The 27191-nt window shown below is 51.3% G+C and overlaps 9 protein-coding genes across 9 annotated transcripts; 7 read left to right on the top strand and 2 right to left on the bottom strand.

Annotated features, from left to right (window-relative positions):
- Nucleotides 1-1078: 1078 nt before the first annotated feature.
- Nucleotides 1079-2981, top strand: BJX67DRAFT_212049 (uncharacterized protein). The gene is made up of 3 exons (XM_071025606.1): nucleotides 1079-1463; nucleotides 1520-2661; nucleotides 2715-2981. Exons 1-3 carry the CDS (start codon nucleotides 1223-1225, stop codon nucleotides 2838-2840), a joined length of 1509 nt encoding a protein of 502 aa, XP_070889941.1. The 5' UTR covers nucleotides 1079-1222; the 3' UTR covers nucleotides 2841-2981.
- Nucleotides 2982-4009, top strand: BJX67DRAFT_212050 (uncharacterized protein). Its single transcript, XM_071025607.1, has one exon. It carries the CDS (start codon nucleotides 3123-3125, stop codon nucleotides 3792-3794), a length of 672 nt encoding a protein of 223 aa, XP_070889940.1. The 5' UTR covers nucleotides 2982-3122; the 3' UTR covers nucleotides 3795-4009.
- BJX67DRAFT_212044 (cytochrome P450) lies at nucleotides 3898-6112 on the top strand. Its single transcript, XM_071025605.1, has 3 exons — nucleotides 3898-4160; nucleotides 4223-4787; nucleotides 4852-6112. The coding sequence occupies exons 1-3, from the start codon at nucleotides 4001-4003 to the stop codon at nucleotides 5744-5746; spliced, it is 1620 nt and encodes a 539-aa protein (XP_070889939.1). The 5' UTR covers nucleotides 3898-4000; the 3' UTR covers nucleotides 5747-6112.
- BJX67DRAFT_343183 (glycerol kinase) lies at nucleotides 5824-8204 on the bottom strand. Its single transcript, XM_071028122.1, has 4 exons — nucleotides 7763-8204; nucleotides 6718-7703; nucleotides 6491-6657; nucleotides 5824-6427 (listed from the first exon to the last, which is right to left on the bottom strand). The coding sequence occupies exons 1-4, from the start codon at nucleotides 7894-7896 to the stop codon at nucleotides 5891-5893; spliced, it is 1824 nt and encodes a 607-aa protein (XP_070889938.1). The 5' UTR covers nucleotides 7897-8204; the 3' UTR covers nucleotides 5824-5890.
- Nucleotides 8205-10013: 1809 nt separating this feature from the next.
- BJX67DRAFT_343180 (aquaporin-like protein) lies at nucleotides 10014-11283 on the top strand (the record flags this gene model as incomplete). The annotated part of the gene is made up of 2 exons (XM_071028121.1): nucleotides 10161-10697; nucleotides 10760-10927. The coding sequence occupies 2 exons, from the start codon at nucleotides 10161-10163 to the stop codon at nucleotides 10925-10927; spliced, it is 705 nt and encodes a 234-aa protein (XP_070889937.1).
- An 870-nt stretch (nucleotides 11284-12153) lies between these two features.
- BJX67DRAFT_211497 (glycoside hydrolase family 16 protein) lies at nucleotides 12154-14139 on the bottom strand. Its single transcript, XM_071025600.1, has 4 exons — nucleotides 13640-14139; nucleotides 13038-13592; nucleotides 12560-12967; nucleotides 12154-12491 (listed from the first exon to the last, which is right to left on the bottom strand). The coding sequence occupies exons 1-4, from the start codon at nucleotides 13734-13736 to the stop codon at nucleotides 12424-12426; spliced, it is 1128 nt and encodes a 375-aa protein (XP_070889936.1). The 5' UTR covers nucleotides 13737-14139; the 3' UTR covers nucleotides 12154-12423.
- Nucleotides 14140-14327: 188 nt separating this feature from the next.
- On the top strand, nucleotides 14328-15935 carry BJX67DRAFT_343176 (uncharacterized protein). The gene has a single exon (XM_071028120.1). It carries the CDS (start codon nucleotides 14527-14529, stop codon nucleotides 15292-15294), a length of 768 nt encoding a protein of 255 aa, XP_070889935.1. The 5' UTR covers nucleotides 14328-14526; the 3' UTR covers nucleotides 15295-15935.
- Nucleotides 15936-16906: 971 nt separating this feature from the next.
- Nucleotides 16907-23693, top strand: acyA (adenylate cyclase acyA; the record flags this gene model as incomplete). Its single annotated transcript, XM_071030832.1, has 4 exons — nucleotides 16907-17082; nucleotides 17338-18070; nucleotides 18129-23384; nucleotides 23436-23693. 4 exons carry the CDS (start codon nucleotides 16907-16909, stop codon nucleotides 23691-23693), a joined length of 6423 nt encoding a protein of 2140 aa, XP_070889934.1.
- A 262-nt stretch (nucleotides 23694-23955) lies between these two features.
- On the top strand, nucleotides 23956-27035 carry BJX67DRAFT_343167 (putative sister chromatid separation protein (Src1)). Its single transcript, XM_071028119.1, has 2 exons — nucleotides 23956-26004; nucleotides 26141-27035. Exons 1-2 carry the CDS (start codon nucleotides 24491-24493, stop codon nucleotides 26760-26762), a joined length of 2136 nt encoding a protein of 711 aa, XP_070889933.1. The 5' UTR covers nucleotides 23956-24490; the 3' UTR covers nucleotides 26763-27035.
- Nucleotides 27036-27191: the final 156 nt, after the last annotated feature.

Raw genomic sequence — 27191 nt, 5'->3', positions numbered from 1 at the left:
CCAACAAACCAACAAAGCAAGGGAAGACAATGGAACACAATGATAGTTAAAAACTCAGGGGTTTCATGGTCAACAAATGGTATTTCTCCGGTTCTTTGGCATAACTTCATAAACAATCCTCGCTCTCTACCTTTTCGGCCTTCATCCTTGATTTCCGAATATATATACGGCCGTCCAAAGGATATTGGCAAGAAATCCTTCCTCAAGATACAGAGCATCTGATACCTCGCTACTTTAAATGGGTCTTTGGGCTATGAGCCACGGCGTCAGAATATGAACCAAGAAGCTTGGGGAGCAGCAGAAAACACGATGCAATTCATGTATCAACGCAGCTGTTGACACCGGTTCGCCGCAGCTGGGGGCTTAATTTTCTGCAAACTCCAGAGGTGTAGTATCGAGGTGTCTGAGGATCTTTATGTCTTCGTATATTAACTCCCTACTTCACGCGAAACATAAAATAAAAAGCACGAATTCGAAGTTCTCAGGCCTGAAGAAATGATTCCATGTCCACCTCTCGCCGCTCGATCAGATCCTGAGGTTGCTTAACCCAGTTGGAGAATCATGAACTTCCTGCCAACTTCAGTTCACTGACTACATACTACTGCTTCCTGCGGACGTGCTGCAAGCTCCTGTACCCTCCAGGGCTCCCCAAAAGTCGTACTCCACTGGTAATGGGCCTGTTCAATTAGTAATTTTTCTCCAAGCTATTTAAGTGCTGAAGCTCGCCACGCCCCGACCGATCCGCAAGGAAGAAAAAACATACCCTTCATGAGGTGCGCTGGGAATCTAGCAAGGTTGGAGTGACCTCGACGGGACTTGGGGAGGTCTCACAGATTTCTCAATTTGGAAAACTATAAGGGTGGTGGAACACACGTGACCATAAACAACGTCGCCCACGCTGCATGTCGTGACTTGCCACTCTCAAAAGAATGAACTACCTCTTCCAGGCATTATCATTTATCCAATTATCATTATTGTTTCTCTCGCTTTGCTCTCCGCTCATTATTATCCGACAGAGTTCCATCCAAGCTTTCCGAAAGTCAACAGCCGGCGCTAACCCTTGGATCCCGGCACGCGGACACCACTCGGCGGCCAGAATCATCCGTCAGTTGAGCTTCATCTTTAGGTCCATCCAATAATCTCGCGTTCTCCTACCCCGAAGGACCTGTTGAACTATCGTTAATATCTTTATTCTTAACGGGTATACCTACCGTCGGCTCAAATGAAATCAGCAGCGGTCTCTCTGGGGTTGATCGGCGGCATTTCCGCCCTTCGGATCCCTCCATCCCAGCCTCTTGAACAGCTTCCGCTCACTGACGGACGAAAGGGGCTTGTGAGCTCCGAGGAGCTCCAGGGCCAGATTCATGCCGGCAATCTCCTCGATAGGGCTAAAGTTCTCTATAGTTTGGCTGAGCGGGGAATAGATGAGTACAACCACCCGACTCGCGTCATCGGCAGCGAGGGTATGTTTGATACACTGAGACAGTTTCCGTTATGGGGGCTCATATCAGACACTTAGGACATTTGGCTACGCTGGACTATATCTATTCGACAATTGTCGGGCTTGGAGACTATTACGATGTCGCGAACCAGTCCTTCCCGGCTGTTTCGGGGAATGTTTTTGAGTCGCGGCTCGTCCTCGGACATGAGGTGCCTGCATCAGCTCATGCTATGGGGTTGACTCCGCCCACTAAGGACAAACAGCCGGTTTATGGGCAACTCACCCTCGTGTCGAATCAAGGATGTGATGAAGCTGACTATCCGTCGAAACTTGCGGGTGCTATCGCCCTGATTGAGCGCGGGACCTGCCCGTTCGGCACCAAATCGGAATTAGCTGGGAAGGCTGGTGCCGTTGCTGCTGTTGTTTACAACAATGAAGCCGGGGAGCTGAGCGGAACCCTCGGGACTCCATCGCCAAACCATGTCGCGACTTTCGGTATTTCGGATTCGGACGCCGCGCCCTATGTCCAGCAGCTGAAGGAGGGCAAGAAAGTCGACTCGATTGCTTACGTTGATGCGACAGTTGACACAATCCATACTACCAACATTATTGCGCAAACCAAAGAAGGTGACCCTGAAAACTGTGTAATGCTCGGCGGCCATAGTGATAGTGTCACGGAAGGTCCCGGTATCAACGATGATGGCTCTGGCACGTTGACCCTTCTGGAAGTTGCGACCCAGCTCAGCAAATACAGTGTAAACAACTGCGTGCGCTTCGCGTGGTGGGCCGCCGAAGAAGAAGGGCTGCTAGGCTCCGACTACTACGTCTCAGTTCTTAGTGAAGAGGAGAACCTGAAAATTCGCCTCTTCATGGACTATGATATGTTGGCGTCGCCCAATTTTGCATACCAAGTTTACAACGCCACCAACGCTGTTAACCCTGTTGGATCTGAGGAGCTACGCGACCTCTACACGAAGTATTACACCTCCCATGGGCTTAATTTTACCTATATTCCTTTCGATGGGAGGAGTGACTACGATGCTTTCATCCGAAACGGCATCCCCGGTGGCGGGATTGCTACGGGCGCAGAGGGAGTGAAGACCGAGGAAGAGCAGGGGCTATTTGGAGGGGTTGCAGGTAGCTGGTATGACCCATGCTATCACCAGCTGTGCGATGACCTAGGAAACGTGAATGCCACCGCCTGGGAGATTAACAGCAGGGTATGTCTCATCATCCACACCGTAATGTCGAAGCTAACAGCTCATTTCTTCAGCTGGTTGCCCATACTGTTGCTACGTACGCAGTGTCGTTTGATGGATTCCCTGCGCGCACAAGTATCAGCCGCAAAACGGTGGACCTTGAGAAGCGCAAGTATCACGGACCTAAACTTGTCATGTAATTAGATTGGAATCGTGCTTCGCACCAATGGCCAGGCACCGGAACCCTGATAGAACCTCGTTACTCTCAGAGATCCCCCTTGTTGCCGCCAATCAAAATTTCACCTGTGGTGGTAGGAAGGACCGACTCATCTACCTGAGGGCGGATACCTTCCCCAGCTGCCCGGGTTGTCCACCAGGCTTTTTTTTATAAGGCTTTGTGGGCGTCGAATTTTAGAAAGGTTCAATGTCATGTTGACCTGTGATGTGCCTGTGCCATCCATGGATGGTTGCCATTACTCGCCATGAGCTGGCCTGTATCCTGCACTACATTATCCTCACCCAGCTGCATATGCAGTAACTTGTGTATCTCGGTTGAAACGGCTTCCCCTCGCACTATCCACCCAGAGGACCAGCTGATAAAGACTTTCCAATGTGTGATATGCAAGAAAAATACCTCCAAGACCCTCGACGCCTTTGCCGCTCATCAAGCTACTTTGGGCCATCTCTTGGCATTTCCTCAGTGTCACGAATGGCTGCTTTCACTCAGAACGCAGGCGTCTCCACTGCCAACCCCTATGCGGCTGAGGCGGGCTTTGAAGTGGAAGAGAAATCGATTTCATAATTTTCATAATGGTTTCACAAGTCGTCGGGGAGGAAACACGTGCGGATGTACCCTCCACGTGCCGTTGAGTTTGCCTCGTGCTGGACTCAAAACGGAAAGTCTTGACGTTCAAAACCTCCCCAGGAGGACTCCCTCATCATTATTTTTTGCAAATGGTCTTCACCATCGACTCGGCACGGACACCGAAAAGCACGACGTGATATCATCGCCAATCAATGCCTCGGAAACCGGCCATCGCCCACCTCCAAGCCGCTTATTCAACGCGGGGTTCGCAAGCTCTCCCGAATGGGGAATCGCGGCCACCATTCCCACGCATGTGCAAATGGATCGCTTTGAATTTCTTCAGCCCTGAATGGCGGGCATCCCTCTATCGACTCTGCCCGTGGTGGGTTCGATTCTCAGTCCGAATGAGTCAGTTAGCGTGATGGAGGGCCTTATGTCTACAAATTTCACCTGGTCCCGGCGACTCTGGGACCTTGGAAAAAGGGCTGGTTTCGTCCACCTTTCGCACAGTTGGGCAGCTTGAGGTTTTGATCCACGACTTCCATTGAATCCATCATGATCGAAGAGCTCGTGAGCGACTTAACCCCAGGACGGGCAGTCCTCTATTTCTTGGGGGCATTCTTCTCTGCCTGTCTCGCGCGTAAACTGCAAGTGCGATGGCAAGTTTCGCGACTGGGCGCGAGGGCTCCTCAGATTCAGTCCCGTCTTCCATATGGTTTGTCTAGCCCCCGGAGGATTTTGCGTCCCTTAGTGTACAACGCTGACAGCGCTTTCCAGCGATGGACTTCATCTACCGGTCCATGCAAGCAAATAAGACCGATAGTGATCTCGAATTCTGGAGCTCAGCGATCCAAAACGCCAAAGGGGCGCCCTTGCTCGAGGATAATAAGACAGCGGAGCTGGACGCAGGCATTTCGACCCGTATTATCTTCACTCAAGATCCAGAGAACATCAAAGCCATCCTCACAGGACAGTTCTCCGACTATGGCAAGGGCGAAGATTTCCACCGCGACTGGCGGGAGTTTTTGGGCGATAGCATCTTCGTGACCGATGGCGAGCAATGGTCTGCCTCGCGGCATCTCATCAGGCCTATGTTCGTGCGTGATCGCCTCGTAGACACGGAAATTTTTGAGAAGCATGTTCAGCATCTCATCCCCCTGCTTTCTGGAGAGAAAGGGAGTCGAGTGGTCGATGTCACTTCTCTGTTCTTCCGCTACACCCTTGACGCTGCTACCGACTATCTCCTCGGACAGGGAACGGACAGCCTTCAGAACCCGGAGACTGAGTTCGCTGAGGCATTCCGCTACGTCCAGCGTCGCCAGTCACAGTACTTCCGACTGGGGTACTTCTTCCGCTCCATATTATCTTGATCTAGATCCTGGTTGGTAGGTGCTGACCAAGCCTAGAGTTTTCAAATTCGTCCTTTCCCGCAAAGAATTCCGCAACCAACTACGAGTCATGGACAACTTCATCAAACCATACATCGATCGTGTCCTCGCCATGTCTCCCGCCGAACTTGATCAAAAACTCTCCAAGAGCGAAACGTTCCTCCACGCTTTGGCCCGTTTCACCCGAGATCGCCGCGTCCTCCGCGACCAGCTCGTCGCTGTCCTTCTCGCGGGCCGCGACACAACAGCCGCGACGCTCTCTTTCTGCCTCTTTGAACTAGCACGCAATCCCCACGTGGTCTCCAGACTCCGCGAAGAAATTGAATCTCGGTTAGGTCTCGGACCGAATGCCAGAAAACCGGCATATGCGGATCTGAAGGAAATGAAGTACCTCACTGCGGTCCTGCACGAGACAATGCGTGTCTATCCCGTTGTTCCGTTTAACGTGCGCTTCTCGCTAAAGGATACCACTCTCCCTCGCGGTGGCGGCCCTGATGGCTCTGCCCCCGTCGGCGTAAGGGCCGGAACCCGAGTCATCTACTCCACGATGATCATGCAACGGAGCGCGGATAACTACGAACCTCCCTCCTCGGAAAGCTACATCGACCCGGCGAAATGGATTCCCGAGCGCTGGACATCCGGGTGGCAGCCGAAACCGTGGCAGTATATCCCTTTTAACGGTGGCCCTCGAATCTGTATCGGCCAGCAATTTGCAATGATTGAGATGGGTTATACCGTTGTCCGGATTCTGCAGGCGTTTGAGAGGATCCGGGCGCTGCCCCCGAGCGGGAAGAGTGTGGTTGAGGATCCGGTGTTGAGGTTCGAGGTTACTCTTACGCCAGCCACTGAGCTGAACTGCGTGTTTGAGAGGGATGGGGAGGGGAAAGAGGGCGCTGCTGCTCCTGCAGCTTGATGAGATGATGAACTAACGTATGGCATATGTATCTATAACGACTTTTATTTGCAGCTGTATCTATCTCAATTGGGTCGTTGAATGCACCTGTTAAGACCTAATTCTAATGATAATATGGCCGTATCATACATCAAAAGGAAGAGGTTAAAGATAAGTAACCTTTACTTTACCCATCCTCTTCAACCTTTGCACAATCTCTACCTTCCTCAACTCCAGAAACAGATCCTGATCATCGGCGTCATCTAGATCTCCTGAAATGTTAATCCATGGCCCCCCCTTAGACAACATCATTTCGCCATTCACCTTCACAGGCGGCGCAGTCTTCGTATTTAAAGAAGTTGTTCCGACATTAGCCACAACACCACTCCCACCACTACTCAGATCAACCGTCTGAAACTTCGGCATTGGCTCTTCCTCGCTCTGCTCCGTCGAGCGCGATTTATCCCCGACCCACCCCTTGCACATCCTGACAGCCTTTTCCCAAAGTCCGAAAAGCTCACGGCTCTTGTCGGGGCTCATCTGAGGTCGGAAGACAGTGCCACCAGCGCGGTTGATATCACGTAGCTCGGCAAAATTGCGCCATAGTCCGACAGCGAGACCGGCGGCTATAGCGGCGCCGAGGGCGGTTGTTTCGCGCATTTTGGGCCGGTAGACTGGAATTGAGATGAGGTCGGCCTGGATCTATAAAATTGGGAGGAAAGCACTTAGATAAAGCGGGTGGAGGGCTCGGTATTAGGTTCTTACCTGCATTGCGAGGTCCGAGTTACTCATTCCGCCGTCGATGGCGAGCTCAGATAGAGCGTGTCCGCTATCCTTCTCCATGGCATCAAGGATTGCCTTGGTCTGAAAGCAGGTTGCCTCTAGTGTTGCTCGGGCGATATGGCCCTTCTTGGTGTATTGGGTAATCCCGACTACATCACCAATGCGTGTCAATGGCAGAGCGGGGAGAAGTAACCGAGCTTTGGACTTACAAATTGTCCCTTTCGCGTCATCAATCCAGTATGGGGCATATAGACCGCTGAATGCCGTGACGAAGACACAGCCACCATTGTCGTCTACTGAAAGGGCTAGATTATTTACTTCATTAGATTCCTTGAAGAACTCCAGGTTGTTCTGGAGGAACTTGATTCCTGAGCCTCCAACAGCAATGCTTCCCTCAAGAGCGTAGACAGGACGCCCATCGAAGTGGTACGCGATGGTTGCAAGGAGGCCGTGTTCGGAAATGACCGGCTTTTCTCCAACATTGTATAAGAGAAAGCACCCTGTCCCGTAGGTATTCTTGGCCATTCCAGGAGAGAACCCTTTTTGTCCTACGAGCGCCGAGGACTGGTCTCCAAGACATCCCATTATGGGCACGCCTGTAAGGCATCCGGAGGAAACTGCACCATAGGCGGTGGCATCGGAAGAGGGGACGATCTTGGGTAGATGTATGCGGCCTTTGATCCCGAAGAAATCAAGTAGAAAATCATCGTACTGCAGTGTTTCGAGGTTCATGAACATCGTTCGTGATGCGTTCGTAGGGTCCGACACGAAGACATTGGCATTGCGTCCCCCGTTCAATTGGTATACCAGCCAGGAATCAACAGTACCAAAGGCCAATGTACCCCTCTCGTATGCTGCCTTGACTTTAGGGACATTCGTGAGCATCCAAAGCAGCTTCGAGGAAGAGGAATATGTTGAGAGTGGGAGACCGCAAATCTGTTGGAGTTGTGATGCTTCAGACTTCTGTTTCAACTCGTCGACAATGGCCTGTGAGCGGGTGTCTGTCCAGACAATCGCATTGTGAAGTGGCTCCCCCGTCTCATAGTCCCAAACCACTGTAGTCTCGCGCTGATTGGTGATACCCACCGCTTTTATGCACTGCCGATCGTTTCCTTTGGCTTCGAATTGTTTGACAGCTTCTTCGATGCATGTTTCCACCGAGGATACAAGCTCAAGCGGATCATGCTCATGCCATCTGTCGGTTTTTTTAGCATTTGATGAGCGCCGAAGATAATGCCAGACAGGGCCAATTACCCTGGGTTTGGGTAGATTTGCTTGAACTCTACCTGATGCGATGCGATGGGTTCACCTTCGCGATCGAAGATTAGAAATCGCGTGCTGGTGGTGCCTTGGTCAATGGATCCAACAACAATTTCTGATGGGTCCATGATCCCCTGACCTTGGGACTGGAGCAACGGCCAAATACGACGTACTCTGCGGGGAACCAGCTGCTCCGAATTTGGCGAGTCACTCAAATCAGCAGAAGGGCGGCGGGTTGGGGAAGGAGCGAATGTGTACAACACAGGTTTGGGTAGAAGAGGGACTGGAAATGCATCGCGTAGCTGGCGTCATTTAAGTATTTCTGAGCAAGCTCTGGAAATGGCCCCTTGTGTCACAATTTTTCCGTCTCTTCGTCAATTGCATGCGGGGAATTGCACCCGAGCTGGGAGGGGCAGGAGGAGAGATGCAAGCCGAGAGATTAAGATAAATTTAGTCCGTGTTAGCGCCACGAAATGGGAAAGGGCGTTTTCCAAGGTCTCGTTCGCGTGAGAGCCGGAGCGATCCCTTGACCATGGATGGCTGGCGTCCGTCGGCCCCAAAGATGAATGAGCCGGCATGCATGGGAGGACTCTCAACTCATCGTCGGCGCTCAAGCTCTGGAAGCTCCCTGAGTATGCCGATTGTGTTCGCTTTTCCCCTTCCTCGTAATGCCTTCAAGTACTCCGCTCCTGCCAGAGTAACTGATTTGAGTTCGCGGAGAAAGTCGCCAATTCGATACAAGGATGATGATTGTGGGCATATTTACAGCTCTTCGACCGAGCCAGTGGAGCCCAGTCTTTGTCGGGTTCATCGATGCTACCTCTGGACTCAACCCATCGACCGTTGGTGGCTCTCTCGGAGGGACGACGGCCTGTGGTCGATATCACTCTTGCTCTCAGTCCCCCATACTCATGGTCCCCACCTCCACAAGACCGTCGAACGACGAATGATGGTTGACGCAGATGGCCCCATGCGACGTAACGCGACAATCTCCACCCAGACATTCCAGAAAATCATGAATGAGGCGGCAGCAAGGCGATTGATGCCACGGAGCCGCACTGTTCCCCAGATGGGCGCATATAAACGCGTATGAGCGTCCGGATAGAGGCATTTCTGGACCTCGCACCAGCGGGAAATGGCACCGCTTGCGTCTTGGGATGGAGGCATTAGACGTTCCATTCGCAACTAGCTCCTTTGCAAATCGTGAGCGTGTCAAATTGGAAGAACTACCTGCCTCGAATGAAAACACTGCTCACCCTTGCCATGTTAATATCAGACGGTAACACAAACACTTCTCGCTCGCCCGAGAGCTGGATTCGATTCGACGGCCCGTATGCAAATGTGACGCGGGTTTCAATTCGGACTTCCTAAGAGTTTGTGAGACACTGCCACTGCCTTTGTGACGAGGGTAGATGGCTGTCTTGATTCGAAGTCTCGCATGGTAATCACATTGCCAAACGAGCTTCAATCGCTAGAGTCAAGAGTGCAACGCCTGGAATGCACACAGAAGAGAGACACTTCTCCCTCAAACATGGACTCAACAGCCGGACGGGAAAAAGTGTCTTGCCAGGATCGAGGAGTGGTGAAGGGCGTGGTGAATGAGAAGGAGTGAGTTTGCTCAGAATTGACAAGAAGAAGCGCTTGAAGCCTGTTTGCACCTGGCCGTCCTTTCTCTACCTTCACTCTGCAACAATCTCCCTTCTTCCTTCTCACTTTCTCTTCCCATCTTCAATGCTGAGATTATCCAACTTACCAGGATCTCCTGCATATCAACTCCAGCTGACAATACCCTTCTCCACAAGACATCCGGTGGCATAATCCCAGGAACGTGACACCATGCTTGTTCAGCAGAGCCAGCTGTAGAATACGTTGTACACCCTGTACAAGAGGCAGGAATACAGAAACCTGCTCACATCATCCTTATTATATCCTTGAATCCGTTTCCCAGCATTTTTTGAGCTTGTTCACCCACCTACTCCTTCTCCAAGCCGTGTCAATCCTTCACAACTAACTGAGAGATGGCTATTCCAAAGCCCCTGATGGACGGAATTGATATCTCACAGGATATGCAAGTTTCCCTGCAAGCAAGCAACAAGCGCGACGCTATTCTCGGGGTGAGCTTCGCCTCCGGCACGACCGAGGAAGAACGATCGCCATTTTGGTGGAGCAGGATAAGAGGGAATTGCCGTGAGGCCTTTTCAGAGTTCTTTGGCACTCTCATACTGATCCTGTTCGGTAACGGAGTGGTTGCCCAAGTTACCCTGAGCCATAGCCAGCGGGGCGACTATCAGTCCATTTCTTGGGGCTGGGGGTGAGTAGTTTTCCTTACCTTCTCATGCCGTGGATATACGCGCGTGTCTAATTTACCTCAATCTTGAACAGTCTCGGAGTCATGCTTGGTGTCTATGTGAGCGGTACATCGGGCTCTCATATCAATCCCGCCGTAACATTTGCAAACTGTGTCCTCCGCAAATTTCCATGGCGCAAGTGGCCTGTCTATGCGGTCTCTCAGCTCCTTGGGGGTATGTGCGCTGCAGCCATCATATACGGAAACTACAAGTCTGCTATCGATGTTTACGAAGGCGGGCGCAACATGAGGACTGTCCCTGGATACTCGGACACTGCGACGGGGGGGATATTTTGCACATACCCTGCCGAGTTTATGACTCGCACTGGCCACTTCTTCTCTGAGTTTATCGCTAGCGCTATCCTGATGTTTGTTATCTTTGCCCTTAACGACGAAGGGAATCTCGGGGCTGGGCCCTTTACGCCTCTTGCTTTATTCTTTACGATTTTTGGAATTGGCGCATGCTTCGGCTGGGAGACGGGATACGCGATCAACCTCGCTCGAGATTTTGGGCCACGGCTAGTTTCGTACATGATTGGGTACGGGCCGGAAGTATGGAGAGCTGGGAACTATTACTTCTGGGTATGGACCCAAAACCAAAAGCTCTTTGAAACTTCTATTTCTGACTGTATATACTCCGATAGGTCCCGATCGTGGCGCCATTCCTCGGATGCACCTTTGGCGGGTGGCTTTACGATATGTTTTTGTACGTTGGGGCGGATAGTCCTGTGAACACGCCATACTTAGGGCTACCACGTTTGATTGGATTGCCCGTCCGGAAACCCCACGAAGGCAGCCAGAGCTGTGTTTGAGCGAATTTATCATACGGAGTAGGATTTATGATGCTAAAAGTATATGCTTATGGATATGTCAGAAGATATGAATTGGCTTGGGATAAGATGGGACTTTGTTTGCGTTAGCCAGACAAGGCCTGGAGTATCTTGCAAGAGACGGGGCATCCGAACTCGCTACTAAGACTCGGGTTCCAATTTTGTCCGGCATATGATCTTGTCTTACAAAGTCGGGGTTTATCTTTATGTCTGTTCATAATCGAACACTGCAGCTATCACTGACGCGTTGAGTTTCAGGGAGTGTGAACTTGTACGGGCTGGCTTAGTTGAGTTATTGGTTTTGTTTGGTAGTTTGAAATTCAAAGACGTAGTTTTAACCTATCGGTTGACCGTTCTTACCATAAGCTTAGTGGTCTTCGGGGTGTTACTTGACGACCTGCATAAACATGAATACAAACATGGACATGGGTATGGATTCTGGAGTAGTAGTATCGTGGCCATATGTGACGCATGCAGCTTTCTCGATCAATGGCTTCTCATCTTGTATGACTCAATGGCATCAATCAAGGCCTAGCTCTCGCTGCAGGTCTGTGTCGGATGTCTGGGTCTTATCTATGGACACGGGTATATTCTCCGAAGTGCCGCGCCCAGCCGGTCGACGTCTACGCTGTCGGTTTATCTCTGTAGCTGCGTCGGTGTCTATCAGCATTCCACATTTGGGCTGTTTAGTTCACATGCTGACAGGCCATTGCCAGGAAAGCCTCGTAAGATCTCTAGTAAAATATCGGTCCCTCCACGCCCAATTGACCATCTGTGAGCCCGATGTCGAGGTCTGTACGCTCGTACTGACGGCCGCAAGCGTTAAGGTAGCGGCTCGTGCTTCTCAGCGTGGTCAGGAAATCATGGCCAACCTCAGTGATTGTGGCAACTGGTCCGGGAGGTGGGTAGGGTGCCAACACTTGCGTGTGGCAGTATAGCGCTCTAGATTTCAAAGGGCGAGATATGCAATATCCTGGGATTTGTGCGGCCGGACAATTTTCGACCCGCCGTCGTGGATGCATCCTGGTGAGGTAGTCTCGCGCCTGCTCGTCTAAGTACTCCTGTGACAGAGCTTGGAGTTTCCGCTGTCAAGTTTCCGATTACGAGGGGAGCTACATCATACTAGTATTCAAGAATCATGGACGCAGGCTAATGATGGTTTATTGAATATCAATAATCCTAGCCAGTGGTACTGATAGACGAGCCACCGAGGGGAGGGGCTTGCTCGCCAGCGCGAGCAGAGGATCGAGGACACCAAACAACAGAAGCATCAGGCAGAGGTCAAGAGACTGCCGAGGAATGCGCATAGCGCACCAAAGATAAATGGGGCGGTAAGCGCACGACATGCGTTATTGGTGTCGGCGCAGTGTTGCTCTCGGCAGCGTTTGACACTGCCGGGATCTCGGGATGCTGCGAGGGAGTACGGGGCCAACTTGGTTGGGGGATTTACCGATCGATGGGTCTGTAGCTTAATCATTTCAAGGCCGGAAGGGAAGGGTGAATCCGAAGAGGAATGAGGCGAGGCTAACGTAGACCGGGGCGTAAACTGGGTTGAAACGCATCGCTTTAGCAATGTATCCGACGGAGATAAACGGGAACGTAGGCAATGCTCACTCATAGAGGACCGGCTGGGTGGCTGAGTTTTTCCGCTGCCAGCGAAGGACCAACCACCTGGCAGAGACGTTGACGGTGAATCCGAATCGTCGCCCGCGGTACTTGGCCGTGGAACCCAGGGGTAGACGTTGGGTGTGGTATGGCTTGTGGTCTCCATGTGCGTCCCTCCGAACGGGATAGGGCCGCCATCGACCGTTGCCGTGATCGTCGGAACAGAGTCGATTGAGGTCATAGCTTCAGCATCGCTGTTGCCATTGACCTCCCCGCCCTCAGAAACAATGGACTGCCACGTTCCACTCTTATCGCCGTAAGTATAAGAGGTGCCTGTCGAGTAGTCGGTCACCTTGAGCGATTTAACGTACATAGTGAAGGGCCCGGCACTGTAGTCGGTCTGGCCGCCCGCCCATTCTAGACAAGCATCAGCAAACCGCGTCCTGCCTAAGATCAGAGGAACATGATAGAGAATAGAAACACTTACGGATTGTACCTGGGGCATTGTTAGGGTCCCCACCAGCCCAGACCCCGATCTTAACCATCATGGGGGTCTGAGGGTACTGGTTGGTCGACGCAGATTCGGGGGTAAGCACACGCACGGTTTTGCCGTCAATCTGCCAAACGATGTGTGAGCTCGTCCAATCGATGGTGTAAGTGTGGAAGTCATCGTGGTTTCCCCGGTTGTCATGGGTGGCTGCACGATTAAAGTTGTCGGTATTTCCCTTTCCAAAGTAATTTGTCTGGACGTAATCATTGTTGCCTCCCAGCCATTCCCAGTCGATCTCATCCAGATTATCTGACTGCAAGACAGCACTGCTGACAATTCCTACCCCCGGAGCAGCTTTGATCACGAACTCAACATATCCGAACATGATGTACCAATTGGACTGTATTAACGGAGAATCCCCTTGTCGAGCCACAGTGAACGCAGCTCCATCACTTTCGTATGTTGGTGATCCTGTTTCTGTAAAGCCATTTGCAGGGCCTTCCGAGAAATCATGGCTAATCGAGCTTCCGAGCGCGGGATCTGCGGGACAGCCTTCAAGAGCTCAGCAGTGTTCATTGGTATTGGGGCGAGGAGCCTACTCTGTTGCAGTGGATTACACTCTGTATATGTTTGGGCGGCGACAAAAGCCAAACATGAGAGGAGAGCAATAGTCGAGTTTCTGAATCGGGGTCCCATGATGTGAGAAGAGTGAAGTAAGTTCGCACAGAGGACGGATGATTGTAGCGGAAATAGTACGAATTTTCATACGGAGATAAACAGAGAGGGTTGCGGCGATCAAAGAGACAGAAGAGCAAAGACTTGTTCAAATCACGTCGTCTGAGAAGACGAGGGAGGGCTGTCGGCTCGAGTGTTCTTGTTGCGGCAGGCTCGGCTTGCGTTCAATTGTTGAGGAAGGTGAAAGTCAAGTCGGGGCACGGAAGGAGAGACTGAGCTGGAGGATGACCAGCCATCATTTCGACCGACAACCCAGGCCATGCTCTTCAGAAGCGCAGATTCTGACGAGGCTGATGTCAGGCCAGAACGTGGGTGTCATTCAAGCGAGTTGGATTCGTCCAGCCACTGCTTTGAGATGTGCCAAACTCGGTATCTGGGCAAGATGCTGACTTTTCTTGATTGGGCAGCTTTCGGGCTCCAGGCTCCACAGAAGTCACAGGTGGGTGCCCAGGTGGCTGGTGACCGTCGTCGAGCTCTGATTGGCTAAAGCTAGGGTGGAGCTGCGATCAAGCCTGGCCTGGAGATTCTTCTGCTCTCTCGACGCCATGTGGGCGCAAGGAATGTTTCGGTCTCAGGCTGAATAATGATTCCACGTCGACAAGTTTTATGCACCGATAGCTCACCGTATCTCTGAAAGGTTTTCCCTCCAGCCACCTAATATTATTGCGTCGTCTTAGTTGCAGACAATGCTTCGCGCATCGAGGAGAGTTGGCCGTCCTGTCTGCTTACCTGCCATCCTTTCTTCAACAAAATGCTCGAAAGTCAGGTGAACGCGTATCTTACCAGTCTTGTGGAACGCCTGCATGAAGAGCTTGAGAACAATCTTTTCGCGGTCCACCTTTTCGGGTCCGCTGGATACGGTTCATATGAACACGGCGCCAGCGACATCGACGTCTACACAATAATCCACGAGCCATTGCCACCACCGAAGTACCATCAACTAACGCAAAAGATAAACCATCACGCCATACCTTGTCCAGCACGGAGACTCGAGTTTGTCCTGTTGTCGAGAGCAAATGCAGCGGCTCAAACTCCCGTCATTAATTATGAAATGAATTTCAACACAGGTAGGGGGATGGATGATCACATTGGTCTGGATCCATCTGCTGAACCGCGATTCTGGTTCCTACTTGATGTCGCGATTGGTCGTGATTTAGGAACAGTGCTTTATGGACCGCCTCCCCAAGAAATCCTCGCCAAGCCGAAGCCAGAATGGATCTTGGACTGTATGATTGAATCTCTGGACTGGCATCGGGATCACCTACCTATAACTTCCGACGGGATTCTTAATGTATGCCGTGCCCTGAGAGCTGTGAAAACTGGAAAATGGGGCTCAAAGCTGGATGGCGGCGCTTGGGCTACTAAGTTCTACGACAAGCTGGACATCGTTGCCGTTGCAAGCCGTGCACGGCGTTCTAATGAGCAAATACCCCAAGACAAGGCCTTGGATTTTCTGGCCTTTGCGGAAAGGCAACTTCAGGGCTCTCGGGCTGCCCTGCAGGTCGGGGAAGAGTCGTGAATAGAGCATTGAATAATCACAAACCACAAATTTCCCAATCCAAGAAATATATTAGTGGTCCTAGAAAGACCTGACAGCCCCCGTGTCAGGAACTCCAACAATACCGCAGAGCATCACTCTCCTCACAGTATCTGAGTGACAGGGTGCATGCCTACCATATAACGGCTCCAGCTTCTTCTTGGCCCGCGCGATCCTCAACGGCTGACGAGGCTCGCCCATTTCGGACGGTATGTGATGAGCTCCAGTCGATCAAGCATCACTAAAAAAACTCTCCGCAAACACGTAGCTTCCCTGCGTGGCCTCCCGGAATGTTGCCTATGCGGGAGACAACAGTTAGTAAGGATGTACATATATACAATTCTGACCAGCAAAAGCAAGAGAATAGAATCAGAGAGCGATGTAATCACCACAAAAGGCCCTCTCAATAATCAATCCTTTCCCACTTACACACTTTAAATGTAAGCTTCATCCTCATCTTCTCGAACCAAGAATGGGTCCATGGATATCAGGCGGTCTTTTCATAATAGGGTTAGCGCACCTCGCAATCAAATGATCAAAATGAGGCGAGTTATCCTGTCTTAGTGGATCCGAAAAGTCACATGCTTCAAGTTTCATCGCGAAGCATCCAGGTTAGACCATCAGAGATCAAGAAGAGGCAGTTAATTTATTAGATAAATCTGCATTGGACTCTGCGGTAGGAGTTGTATAAATAATTTTGTGTTGTGAACAATGGCTGGTTCTTCAAGCATGGACTTGAACATGGACCACCTGGGTCCCTGGAAGAGGATGCACTGGAAGCACCCCATGAACAATATCCTCTGTTGCTTCTGACTCTGGTTGCTCCAGGATCCCCCCCAAAGCACAGGTTTGCGCAGAAATAAATAAATAAAAGAGATCAATAGTCAGCACCTCCTCCCCTTCTTGTTTGAGCCAAAAGGGACGGGCAGCGGTCCGGCACGGGGTCGTCATGGTGAGGCGGGCGGAGATGGAAGGGTCTTAATTGGGTTTAGCGTATCCGTGTGGTCAGAGCCTCAACGACTCCAGCACTCCGCACTCTCCGATTGTCATCCTGCAAGCTCACCTCCTCCCGACCAAGCACCTCCTTCACCCACTCTCGCCTGGGTCTTGGGCTCTTATTCAACTTCATTGAGAATTTGTTGTTTTTATGCCATGCGCCCCTGGGGTCTCGCCCCGAAACATGCGATGGCGTTTCCTAGCTCACCACCCAGGACATGAAGCACTCTCGCCCGCGACGATACATCTGGGCGACTGCGAAGCACTAATATAGTGAAATCTTTTCGAGACCGTACGCTGCAATCTGATTTCCTCAGTTGTCGCGATTCGTTTTATCTGGAATCCGCCAATCTCATATCGGCGTCCGTAACCAACCTCTTCGCCGTCCCACCTCTATCCTGCCGCCGCTCGTGCCTGAACGCGCTCCGATTCTACCGTACTGAAGGCCTCCTAAATCGCCGGTTGTCTTTCGGAGCTGGAAAAGGAAATCAATATAAAATAGACGATTGTCTGCACAGCGGTCTTTGCCTGGCCTCTTCTCTAAATGTCCGGTGGTTCACCTTGTTCGAACCTGAACGCGACCGAGCATCATCAAACAATGGCGTTCCCAGGTGGAGATCAACACGAAGGAAGACATAGCTCAGAAAGTTCGGGGAAGAACAGCGGGCTTTCGCAGGAGACCATCCGAGATGGCCGTAGCTATCGGTATCAGAGCCACCTTGTGCCGGGTGCTCGAAGTATCTCTCCACACTCGAAGGATAATGAAAATGATCGGTAAGGACGTTTGCTCCCCTTTGCTTGAAACTTCCGTCTTTGTTTTCTCTTACGTTGAGATCCCGATTTGTTGCAAGTGCAAAGCTGGGCTGAGTGGACATCGCAATTGAATACTCACTTGGCCCGATCACAATGTTTCCTCAGGATCCATTGGAATTCCGGTTTTAGATTTCCTGAATTGTTTTGTTTCATGTTGCATTGGGATTAGGATGAATAATGACATCTTTCCGTGTCTGTGCGACTGACCACCTCTAGACTCGAGTCACAGCCTGCAAGACCTGCGAGGCCGCCTTCCTTAGGAGCCCCTAACGATTTGTACACGTCCATGTTTTCCTGGGGATCACCAGACGTATCTCCGACGGATCAGCGCAAATTTCCAGGCTTCGGTAACCATAGGAAGGCATTGGCCGTTCTTGGAGCTGACGAACCTGGTCCTCCCCCAATTGGCACTCCAGGCGCTCAGGCGAACACGAATTATGCCGACTATTTCCAGCACGATCCGAACGCCACCCTGTCGTATTCCCCTAAAAACAGCTCCGCCGACGCTCATGGTACCTTCTTCCACGACTATTCCGAACATGAAGCATCGCCGGCCACAGCGACTTTTCGTCCCGGAACTGGACGAACTTACGCTAGCGAACCTCCCGACTTTGATTATAACGGTGATAATAGGAGGCCTTCTGTTGCAAGTGCCACGACTGTAAGTAGTCAGGGGTCCAAGTCTAGCGCGGGTGGGCTTTTTCGGAAAAAGCTTCAGGGGTTCTTCGGCGACGATTACTCCGGCGATTCAAGGCATGATAATGATGGGTACCAGAACACGGGACCGCGACCCTCATCGATTGATCAGCTGAAAGCTCGTGAAAGGGCGAATTCGGATGCGTCACGGCATCTGTCGGACGCGTCCCAGGAAGAGACTCAAACACAAGCCCGACCCCGGACACCCCTCCCTTCCAGCGACATAACTCCTTGGGTATACCAGAGCTTCAACGTAAGTAGACTGAGAGATTGAATTGTGCGCTTTTATAACTGATTTCCCCCCCCTTAAGGATATTCCGCAGTTTGGTGAAGCTCCCGTCCGAGAAGCTCCTACGGGACCCGACCGTCATCGCTTTGGCTCACACGCTCCTTCTAACACGCCAAGAGATCCATCCCGCCGGCATTTTAGCGGCCATCGCCATTCGCGAAGCAAAGAGGAGAAGCCAACTGCCGCTGGAGATCTGGCTGGATACCCTGATAGATCCACAACAGGTCGGGATGACTTCTCCCTTGGACTTCGGCCAGATAGAGAGGGCAGCTTAGGTTTTCGGACTGCCACAAGTTCATCAACAAACCTTGCTGGCCGTTCAACCAGTCCCAGTCCAAGTATTCAGAGTGTTTATTCTAGGGAGCCAGGCCAAGGCTCTCCCGGGGCATCGTCATCCAAACGTTACTTTTTTGGAAAACTACGGCGTCCCAACCTCAAGCATTTCCCGGGTTCTAAAGGGCCCCTGGACGCCTCTAAAAGTACATCTAAGTTTTCGCGACGGGACGCGTCCCCTGCTCGGCGAGGACGGCAAGGTAGTTTAGAGGGTGTGACATCCTCCAGGTCCGCGGATCCTGGGGATAATGACCGAAGAAAGGACAGTAAGGGCCTGGGAATTGGAACTGGGAAACTTCGAGGTCGTCGCACTGCCGGCCATGAGACTCCCGGAAAGGATGTGAAAGCCCCCGAGCAGCCTGGTGTCTACGCGCTCGACACGGATCTTTCACATATGGAGGGCATTGTTCAGGCTCCGTCCCCAAGTGACGGAAATAAAGTCGTTGAAGGGAGTCAGGTGCATCCTGATGAAAATAAAATGTCTGAACAATTATCTGCCGGCAATTGGTTTGCCCCGGAGAGCTGGCATGTTAAAAGGCAAAGGGACGAGCTCACGGCCAAGCTGCCGAAGAAAGCCTACGAGACTGCTTCGACAATATTCGAACCTGACGGTACCTCCTATTTTATACGGGTGTTTCGTATCGATGGAACATTTGCTACTCTTTCAACCGGCCTACACGCCACCGTCGCTGATGTGCTTCTGTCTCTCGGTAAAAAGTCATTCTTGACTGATCATTTGAACAACTACGAGATAGTCATGCGCAAAAATGACCTGTCCCGGCAACTTGACCCCAGTGAGCGACCGATTTTCATGCAGAAACGGTTGCTCGAACAGATTGGATACACTCAAAAAGACAAGATCGAGGAGCTTGGTCGAGAGGACCATAGCTATATTCTTCGCTTTACGTTCCTCCCCACGAAACTCAGCGGCTACAGCAGTCTGGAAAGGGAGCCCGGATTCAGCAAGAATCAGAAATTTAGTCATGTGGATCTTTCAGGACGAAGTCTCGTCACGATTCCCATCGCACTTTACAAAAAAGCCTCTGAGATTATAGCGCTTAATCTCTCTAGAAATCTGGCTTTAGATGTCCCAAAGGATTTCATCCAGGGCTGCATCAACTTACGCGAGATTAAGTTCATTGGGAGCGAGGCTTTACGTTTACCTCCAAGCTTCAGCCTCGCAAGTCGGTTGACTTACCTCGACGTGTCGAACAACTTCTTGGAAGAGCTTGAGCATGCGAATCTCGACAGGCTGCATGGCCTTGTCAGTATCAAATTGGCCAACAACAGATTGACGATGCTGCCCGACTATTTTGGGAACTTCCAGTCTCTTAGGAGCCTGAATATCTCATCGAACAGTTTCCAGATATTCCCCGAATTCCTCTGCAACCTGAAGAGCTTGGTAGATCTCGATATCAGTTTCAACAATATTACCGAACTCCCCAACATTGGCAACCTGACAGCCCTTGAGCGAATCTGGATGACGAATAACGGCTTCAGAGACCCCTTCGACGAAAATATCCGGGATCTTGAGAACTTGAAGGAGATTGATGCACGGTTCAACGAAATCACGAATATCGACAACCTGACACTCCTTCCACGTTTAGAGCAGCTCTTAATTGGTCACAACTCTGTCTCTAAGTTCAAGGGATCGTTTCCCAAGTTGCGAACTTTAGTCTTGGACCACTGCCCCGTGACACAATTCGATATCGATGCGCCCATCCCGACACTGACATTTCTCAACATAGCCTCTGCTAAATTAGTCCAGTTCCGAGATATGATGTTTGAGGCCGTGCCAAATTTGACGAAGCTTGTCTTGGACAAGAATCATTTTGTGTCCATGTCGCCCCATATTGGTAAATTGCGGAGGCTCGAATACTTCAGCATGGCCAAGAATCCTCTCTCAACACTTCCCGCCACCATCGGCTGCTTGACTGAGCTCAAATACCTCAACTTGAGAGAGTGTAATCTGCGACGACTACCGCCGGAGATCTGGTACTGCTTGAAGCTGGAGACTCTCAACGTTTCGTCGAATGTGCTCGACGGCTTCCCTAAACACGGTGGCTGTCCACCTCAATTGCCTGGTGATGCTAGCAATACCCCTGCCGCAACGCCAGCTGGTCCTCCTACACCAAGTTTTGACGAACTTGGCCCTCTGGAGGAGCAAGAGATGCGCCGTCCCAGCCAGGCGTCCGGGACTATCCTGAATAGTAGTAGTCCACCCAACGGTGGGGACCCTCGGAAACCGTCAGTTGCTTCTTCTTTAAGCCAAGGCGGAAGGAAAGTCTCCACGGCTTCTAGACTCACCGAAGGAAGTCCTTCGTCGAGGAAGGATTCGAATTTCTCTCAGCATGTCGCCACCACGTTTGGTGGTTCATTAAGAAACCTTTATTTGGCAGATAACCGTTTGGAAGACGACATATTTCGCGAATTATCATTCATCCCAGAGCTACGGGTAGTGAATCTCTCGTACAATGCCCTTACAGAAATTCCTCCTGGACTTTTGAGGCGCTGGCCTTTGTTGACTGAATTATACCTATCGGGCAACGAGTTGACCTCACTCCCTTCGGATGATCTTGAGGAAGGTAGCAGCCTTAAGATTCTGAATATTAACGCAAACCGCTTCCAGGTTCTCCCGGCAGAGCTGTGCAAAGTGAGCAAGCTTGCTATTCTGGACGTTGGGAGCAACTATCTCAAATATAACGTTTCCAACTGGCCATACGACTGGAATTGGAATTGGAATCGGAACTTGAAATACCTCAATTTCTCTGGGAATAAGAGGCTAGAGATTAAACCCAATGTTTCCTCTCTGGGTTCTCAGCCCCCGAATGGGACGGACTTGACGGACTTTAACTCACTCACTCATCTACGAGTTCTCGGGTTGATGGACGTTACTCTTACTACATCTACTATTCCCGAGGAGAGCGAAGATCGCCGTGTAAGGACGTCTGCTTCCTTGGCCGGCTCACTCGCCTATGGCATGGCCGATTTCTTGGGCAGAAGCGAGCACCTCTCCATTATCGATATGATCGTGCCTCGGTTGAAGCCAGATAATATCGAGACTGTTGTCGGCATGTTCGACGGACAGCCTAGCTCTACCGGGGGATCAAGAGTCGCGAAGTTTTTGCACGAGAATTTTCTCCATACCTTCTCAGCAGAGCTCAAGCGCCTACGACCCGAGGAACAGGAGACACCACTAGACGCCTTCAGGCGAACGTTCTTGGCTTTGAACAGGAGTATGGCCTTTGCATGTTACAAGTCGATCGACCAAGATGTCCGGCAGTATTTGGATGATTCGTCTGACCAGAAAAGAGTTCGGCTCAATAAGGAAGACCTTAGATCTGGAGGAGTTGCGACTATCCTATATCTGAACAATATGGATCTATATGTGGCCAATGTTGGCGATATCCAAGCTATCCTTGTCAAGCTTGACGGTTCCATGAGACATCTGACCAAGAACCACGACCCGGCAGAGGCAGAGGAAAGAGCTAGGATCCGCGCCGCAGGGGGCTTTGTCTCTCGGAACGGGAAGCTGAACGACTTCCTCCCTGTCTCCCGGTCGTTTGGCTACTTCAATCTAATGCCCGCGGTCATCGCTGCGCCTCATACGATGCATGTGAACCTGACCGAGCAAGACGAGATGGTTATTCTGGCTTCCAAGGAACTCTGGGACTATGTTACGCCGGACTTGGTCGTTGACGTTACTAGAGCCGAGCGCAGGGATCTAATGGTTGCTGCTCAAAAAATAAGGGACCTGGCACTCTCTTTTGGAGCTAGCAATAAGCTCATGGTTATGATTCTTGGCGTTGGGGATCTAAAGAAACGCGAGAAGCGCATCTGGCGAGGCCCTAGTCTCCCACCGCTTGGTCCGAACGAGGATCAGGTCCTCCCAAGCCCGAAGCGCCCAAGAAGGGGGCGTGGAGAATTACCTGGGGACTCTAGATTGGCTCGATTCGATACTGTTGACGCCCCGATCGGAGAGTTGGCCATTATTTTCACGGACATCAAGCAGTCCACTGGTCTCTGGGAGCTCTGCCCAGAGGCGATGCGTTCGGCTATTCAGATCCATAATGACATTCTTCGTCGACAGCTGGGTATAATTGGTGGTTATGAGGTCAAGACCGAAGGCGATGCTTTTATGGTCGCATTCTCAACGACCACGGCTGCTTTGCTATGGTGTTTCAACTGCCAGACTCAACTGCTCAATGCTGAATGGCCAACGGAGATCCTTGAGCAACCTCAATGTCGGATGCAGTATGATATGGAAAACAACGTCATCTTCCGTGGACTGTCTGTGCGGATGGGCGTGCACTGGGGCGAACCTGTCTGCGAGAAAGATCCTGTAACCAACCGCATGGATTATTTCGGACCAATGGTCAACCGCGCATCACGAATTTCGGCTGTCGCGGATGGGGGCCAAATCTTTGTTTCCTCAGATTTCATGAGCGATATGCAACGCAACTTGGAAGCCTTTGCTGACAGCGAGCGTGCTGCCTCGACCGGCTCGGAAGAGAGTTATCCGTTCGATAACCTGGGTTATAACATCCGGCGCGAACTGCAGCAGCTTAACAGTCAGGGGTTTGTAATCAAAGACCAGGGAGAGCGCAAGCTTAAGGGGCTTGAAAATCCGGAACCGCTGTACCTGATTTACCCTCATGCTCTGTCGGGACGGTTGACAACCCTAGAGCAAATGATCGCGGGGGATGACAATGCTCCAAGCACCATCAGTAAACATTCTCAACTCGAGATACAAACGGACCTTATCTGGCGGTTGTGGGAAGTTACGCTTCGAGTGGAAAGACTCTGTGGGGCGTTGGAGCATCCGGGGGATGCCCGACTTAAAGAGCCGAATTCGGCACTCCTTAACACCATCAAGAAACATGGTGGCGAGCTCGCGGATTCGACCGTCGTTAGTTTGGTCGAGCAGCAAGTGACTCGAATCGAGGTCTGTCGATTGTTTACGCTATTTGCTAGCTATGTTACTGACTGGTCCTAGGTTGCGATCAACACCCTGGCCATACGGCACATGATGCGCCCTTTCAAAGCAGGCGACCAGCTCAATGACCACGCCGTTCCCATCGGAGATATCCTGCAGCAATTGCAAACCCAACTCGCAGAATATAAGGCCCTCAAGGCACAGATTGCTGACAGTGGTGCTGGCATCACTGGCAGCTCCCCAAGCTCGACGGAGACAGATCTACACTTTACCCCAGAGTTCAACTCTGGCGCATCAACATCCTCCTCCTTAATTTAAATACCTTCTGTTGCTCTACCCCTTCTCTACGACTGAATATCTATCTTGTGTGCATACTGCAGCCACATTGTTCATTTTACTTTTCACTGTGATCCTTGTGTCAGCCTCTTTATGCTTGGAGATTTCTTGTTTTGACATGTCTGGGGCGTCTTGGGAAGGTCGTTAAGCATGGGCGAGATCCCAAGGGGTGCTTGATTGATTGCTCAACAGAATTTATTTGTAGCTTGTCATGATCGATTATAAATAACATTCATTATTTTACTCATCTGCACCACATACCTGAAATTCCTTGTTTCGCTCGACACTTCCTTCCGTGAAACTGGTGTGTGCTCCCCAAGGTTCACTTTGGAGATTACGTCATAGCTGGTGGCGGATAAACGTCAAGTCACGTGGTACGACGCTCTGTTTGTTGATCCTCAAACGTCGCCTTTTCCATCAGTCTTCTTTCACTCCCTCGCTTTTTATCCCTCGGTCATTCTCCCTTGGATTACTTCAGGCATCGGAGAGGACCCGGGGAACTTTATCCCGCATTCTAAATTACCCACCGCGAAGGGCAACTTGATTTCACCTGTCCTCCGTCTCTGTTGCCCCGGATACCGACTTGCTTGACCTCCAGGATCCACGTAAAACGGCGGGCATTTCGTTCTGGGGTCGATGCTTTTTGAATCTGCAGGAAGATCTTTTGCGGGATAGTTTCTCCGGTGCCTCATTCTTTCTCTTCTCTCCACGAAAAGCAAATCGGGCTTCGGCGATTCCAGTGGATTATTCCTTTTTTGAGGTAATCGTGTCCTCAAATCATGGCCGACGACTATGAGTATCTGTCTCCAGACTTTGATCTGAATTCTCTCACGGTTCCTCGCCTTAGATCCATTCTCGTCAGTCATGATGTCCCATACCCCGCCTCTGCGAAGAAGGCTCAGCTTATACGTATCCTCGAGGTTGAGGTCCTCCCTCAAGCGAAGAAACTTCTTCGAGAGCGAGAGCGGGTGAGAAGAACCAGCCAGGGTATCACAAACATGCCGAGCCGCGAAGCCTCGGTTGCGAGTGAGCGTGAGTACGGGCGGCGGAATGCGGTGCCGACGCCATCGACTGTGTCTACTTCAGGGAAAAGGGGCCGCTCCAAAGCCAGCACGCGTGGGTCAACCGCTGATACTGAAGACGCAAGCGTTACAGCTACTCCGTCCACCTCTTCGCGAAGGACAGCCACCCGATCGCGCGGACAACGTCAGCAAAGGTCCGAAACTGAATCGAATGATGATTATCTCGCAACTCCCATGGCTTCTGGCGCCTTGACTCCTCGCCCCTCTACTGGTGGAAAATTGCGCCAAAGGGATTTGACGCCTTCTACTGAGCCGGAGCTCGATACTTTTGAGAAAGTCAAAAGAGAGCCAAAGGACGATAGTGTCTTTACCGACGATAACCCATTCCAAAGTGGGAGCTCCCCAACGCCTTGGGATATTACAAAGTCTGGGGGACCGAACTCAGAACGCAAGAGGCATAGCAATGTACAACATTCCATGACAAAACCGCCGGACAAAGAAGGACGGCCCCGCAAACCCGAGACTCCGATGTCCATCAAGAATGAGGAGGATCTCGATACAACGAATGAAACCCTTGCCTATGGGCACAATGAGGAGTACGGCAGTGCCGGCGAAGAATTTACTCCGGATGAGCAACTCGCATTGGAACGGGAACAGGCTGACTTGATGTACCCCCCGAGGCCACCTCGCAAGCGTCAACAAAAGCAGGGTCCTATCACCCGGTCTATTCCGTGGCTTATTATTTTTTCATTGTTTGCGGGCTTTGGTGCTTGGTGGCGCAAAGAGAAGATAGAAATTGGTTTCTGCGGGATTGGAAAACCTACTTGGTCCCTCGCCGAGACCAAAGTGCCGGAGTGGGCCAGTGTCCTTGAGCCACAATGCGAGCCATGCCCTGCTCATGCCTTCTGCTACCCCAACTTTGAGGCTCGATGCGAGCATGATTTTATTCTTACCTCTCACCCTCTGTCAGTTGGTGGCCTAATCCCTCTTGCTCCCACCTGCGAACCAGACAGCGAAAAGGCACGCCGTGTGAAGGCTGTAGCTGACAAAGCTGTGGAGGCGCTTCGCGATAGGAGGGCCAAATGGGAATGTGGTCAGCTTTCTGAGAGCGGCAAAGCCTCCGCCGGTCCCGATATTACCGAGACTGACCTTAAAGAAGAGGTTGGGAAGAAACGCCGGAGGGGTATGAGTGACACAGAGTTTGATGAATTGTGGAAAGGCGCGTTGGGTGAAATTATTGCGAAGGAGGAAGTAGTTGCTAAAACAAACCCGTAAGTAATCTTGATTCATATCTCTTGTGAGGGATTCAGTTTGCACCCTGACCAACTATGGTACTTGGGACAGCATGGGAAGATAAATGTTCTGACGCGTATATTGGAACTAACAGAGTCGACGACACCATTGCAGATCATCGTCTGTCCTCACTCTCACCTCCACTTCTGTCGCGCGCCTCCCCCTCTCATGTGCCCTCCGCCGCTACGTCAGACTCTCTCTCCTCGCGTATCGACTTCCTCTTTCAGCTCTAATCGCCTCTCTAATCGCTCTGGGCTATGCTCGATCTCTTGTGCTTGCACGCCGCTCTGATTTAGCTCGCGTACCTGAATTGGTGGCCACAACACTGGATCGACTAGCAACACAGGCAGCCCTGCATGCGCGTGGCCAAGCCCACGAATCCTATATCCCAATCGGGCAACTACGTGACGATGTCCTCCGCTCCGAATTGAAAGGGAACCGACGTGAGGAGATCTGGAAGCGTGTCCGAAACGTGGTGGAGGGAAATGCAAACGTTCGCGCTGCTGTTCGAGAAGGACGTGGCGGTGATGTTGCCCGCGTTTGGGAGTGGGTTGGAGGTATTGGTAGTGTTGGAAGACAGCTTGATAGAAGCGCTCCTCCCGGGGGAGCAAAAGTGCAATTTTCCTCGTTGCTTGACCCGGAAGGCCATTCCCCTCACGGTCCTGATACCCCCACAATATCAACGGGTCAGAAAGAGGTCGTCCGCAGGTGGGATGAGGGCCGACCGATTTATTGATCGCATCCGAACGAGTGGATTTACGGCCTTGATATCCGATCTACCCCATCTTTAACGCCATGATGCCCCTCGGCCCAGAGTTTCGACAACTAAATTTTGTTCGGCGTTTCTCCAGACTGTTCCTCGAACACTCGCGATCCGCATTGAGTTTTCAGGAGATGACCACCTCGTGATTTGGAAGGGGTTTTATTTTATTTTCTTTCTTTTTTCGTTTTAGTGGCGACTATATCTATACCTACTCTGTCCTGCAATGAGAATTCACTTAACTGGCTCTTCACCCAATGTCCTTTCTGCTCCATGCGGCCGTCATCACATCATGTCCGCGGGCTTGGGGAGCACGAGAAACGAAGGCAACTAACTCCCTTCGACATCCGACTTCGTCGTGGTGTCGGTCCAGGTCGCCTTCTCTTGGCCGAAATCTCTCTGTCG

Source organism: Aspergillus lucknowensis (genome assembly GCF_044049455.1).
Source record: "Aspergillus lucknowensis strain CBS 449.75 chromosome Unknown BJX67scaffold_4, whole genome shotgun sequence".
In the NCBI taxonomy this organism is placed as follows: Eukaryota; Fungi; Ascomycota; class Eurotiomycetes; order Eurotiales; family Aspergillaceae; genus Aspergillus; species Aspergillus lucknowensis.
This window is presented reverse-complemented; position numbering and strand designations above follow the sequence as displayed.

Excerpts from the sequence above, each read along its gene's own strand:
- BJX67DRAFT_212049 (XM_071025606.1), top strand. The coding sequence starts at position 1,223 with ATGAAATCAGCAGCGGTCTCTCTGGGGTTGATCGGCGGCATTTCCGCC. Across the intron at positions 1,464-1,519 it reads TCGCGTCATCGGCAGCGAGG|GACATTTGGCTACGCTGGAC; the intron begins GTATGTTTGATA and ends TCAGACACTTAG. Across the intron at positions 2,662-2,714 it reads CCTGGGAGATTAACAGCAGG|CTGGTTGCCCATACTGTTGC; the intron begins GTATGTCTCATC and ends TCATTTCTTCAG.
- BJX67DRAFT_212050 (XM_071025607.1), top strand. The coding sequence starts at position 3,123 with ATGAGCTGGCCTGTATCCTGCACTACATTATCCTCACCCAGCTGCATA.
- BJX67DRAFT_212044 (XM_071025605.1), top strand. The coding sequence starts at position 4,001 with ATGATCGAAGAGCTCGTGAGCGACTTAACCCCAGGACGGGCAGTCCTC. Across the intron at positions 4,161-4,222 it reads TCAGTCCCGTCTTCCATATG|CGATGGACTTCATCTACCGG; the intron begins GTTTGTCTAGCC and ends AGCGCTTTCCAG. Across the intron at positions 4,788-4,851 it reads TCACAGTACTTCCGACTGGG|AGTTTTCAAATTCGTCCTTT; the intron begins GTACTTCTTCCG and ends GACCAAGCCTAG.
- BJX67DRAFT_343183 (XM_071028122.1), bottom strand. The coding sequence starts at position 7,896 with ATGGACCCATCAGAAATTGTTGTTGGATCCATTGACCAAGGCACCACC. Across the intron at positions 7,704-7,762 it reads CAAATCTACCCAAACCCAGG|ATGGCATGAGCATGATCCGC; the intron begins GTAATTGGCCCT and ends AAAAACCGACAG. Across the intron at positions 6,658-6,717 it reads TGACGCGAAAGGGACAATTT|TCGGGATTACCCAATACACC; the intron begins GTAAGTCCAAAG and ends TTGGTGATGTAG.
- BJX67DRAFT_211497 (XM_071025600.1), bottom strand. The coding sequence starts at position 13,736 with ATGGGACCCCGATTCAGAAACTCGACTATTGCTCTCCTCTCATGTTTG. Across the intron at positions 12,968-13,037 it reads CAATGCCCCAGGTACAATCC|AATGGGCGGGCGGCCAGACC; the intron begins GTAAGTGTTTCT and ends ATGCTTGTCTAG. Across the intron at positions 12,492-12,559 it reads ACCCAGCCGGTCCTCTATGA|TTTACGCCCCGGTCTACGTT; the intron begins GTGAGCATTGCC and ends GTTTCAACCCAG.
- BJX67DRAFT_343176 (XM_071028120.1), top strand. The coding sequence starts at position 14,527 with ATGCTCGAAAGTCAGGTGAACGCGTATCTTACCAGTCTTGTGGAACGC.
- BJX67DRAFT_343167 (XM_071028119.1), top strand. The coding sequence starts at position 24,491 with ATGGCCGACGACTATGAGTATCTGTCTCCAGACTTTGATCTGAATTCT. Across the intron at positions 26,005-26,140 it reads GTAGTTGCTAAAACAAACCC|ATCATCGTCTGTCCTCACTC; the intron begins GTAAGTAATCTT and ends ACACCATTGCAG.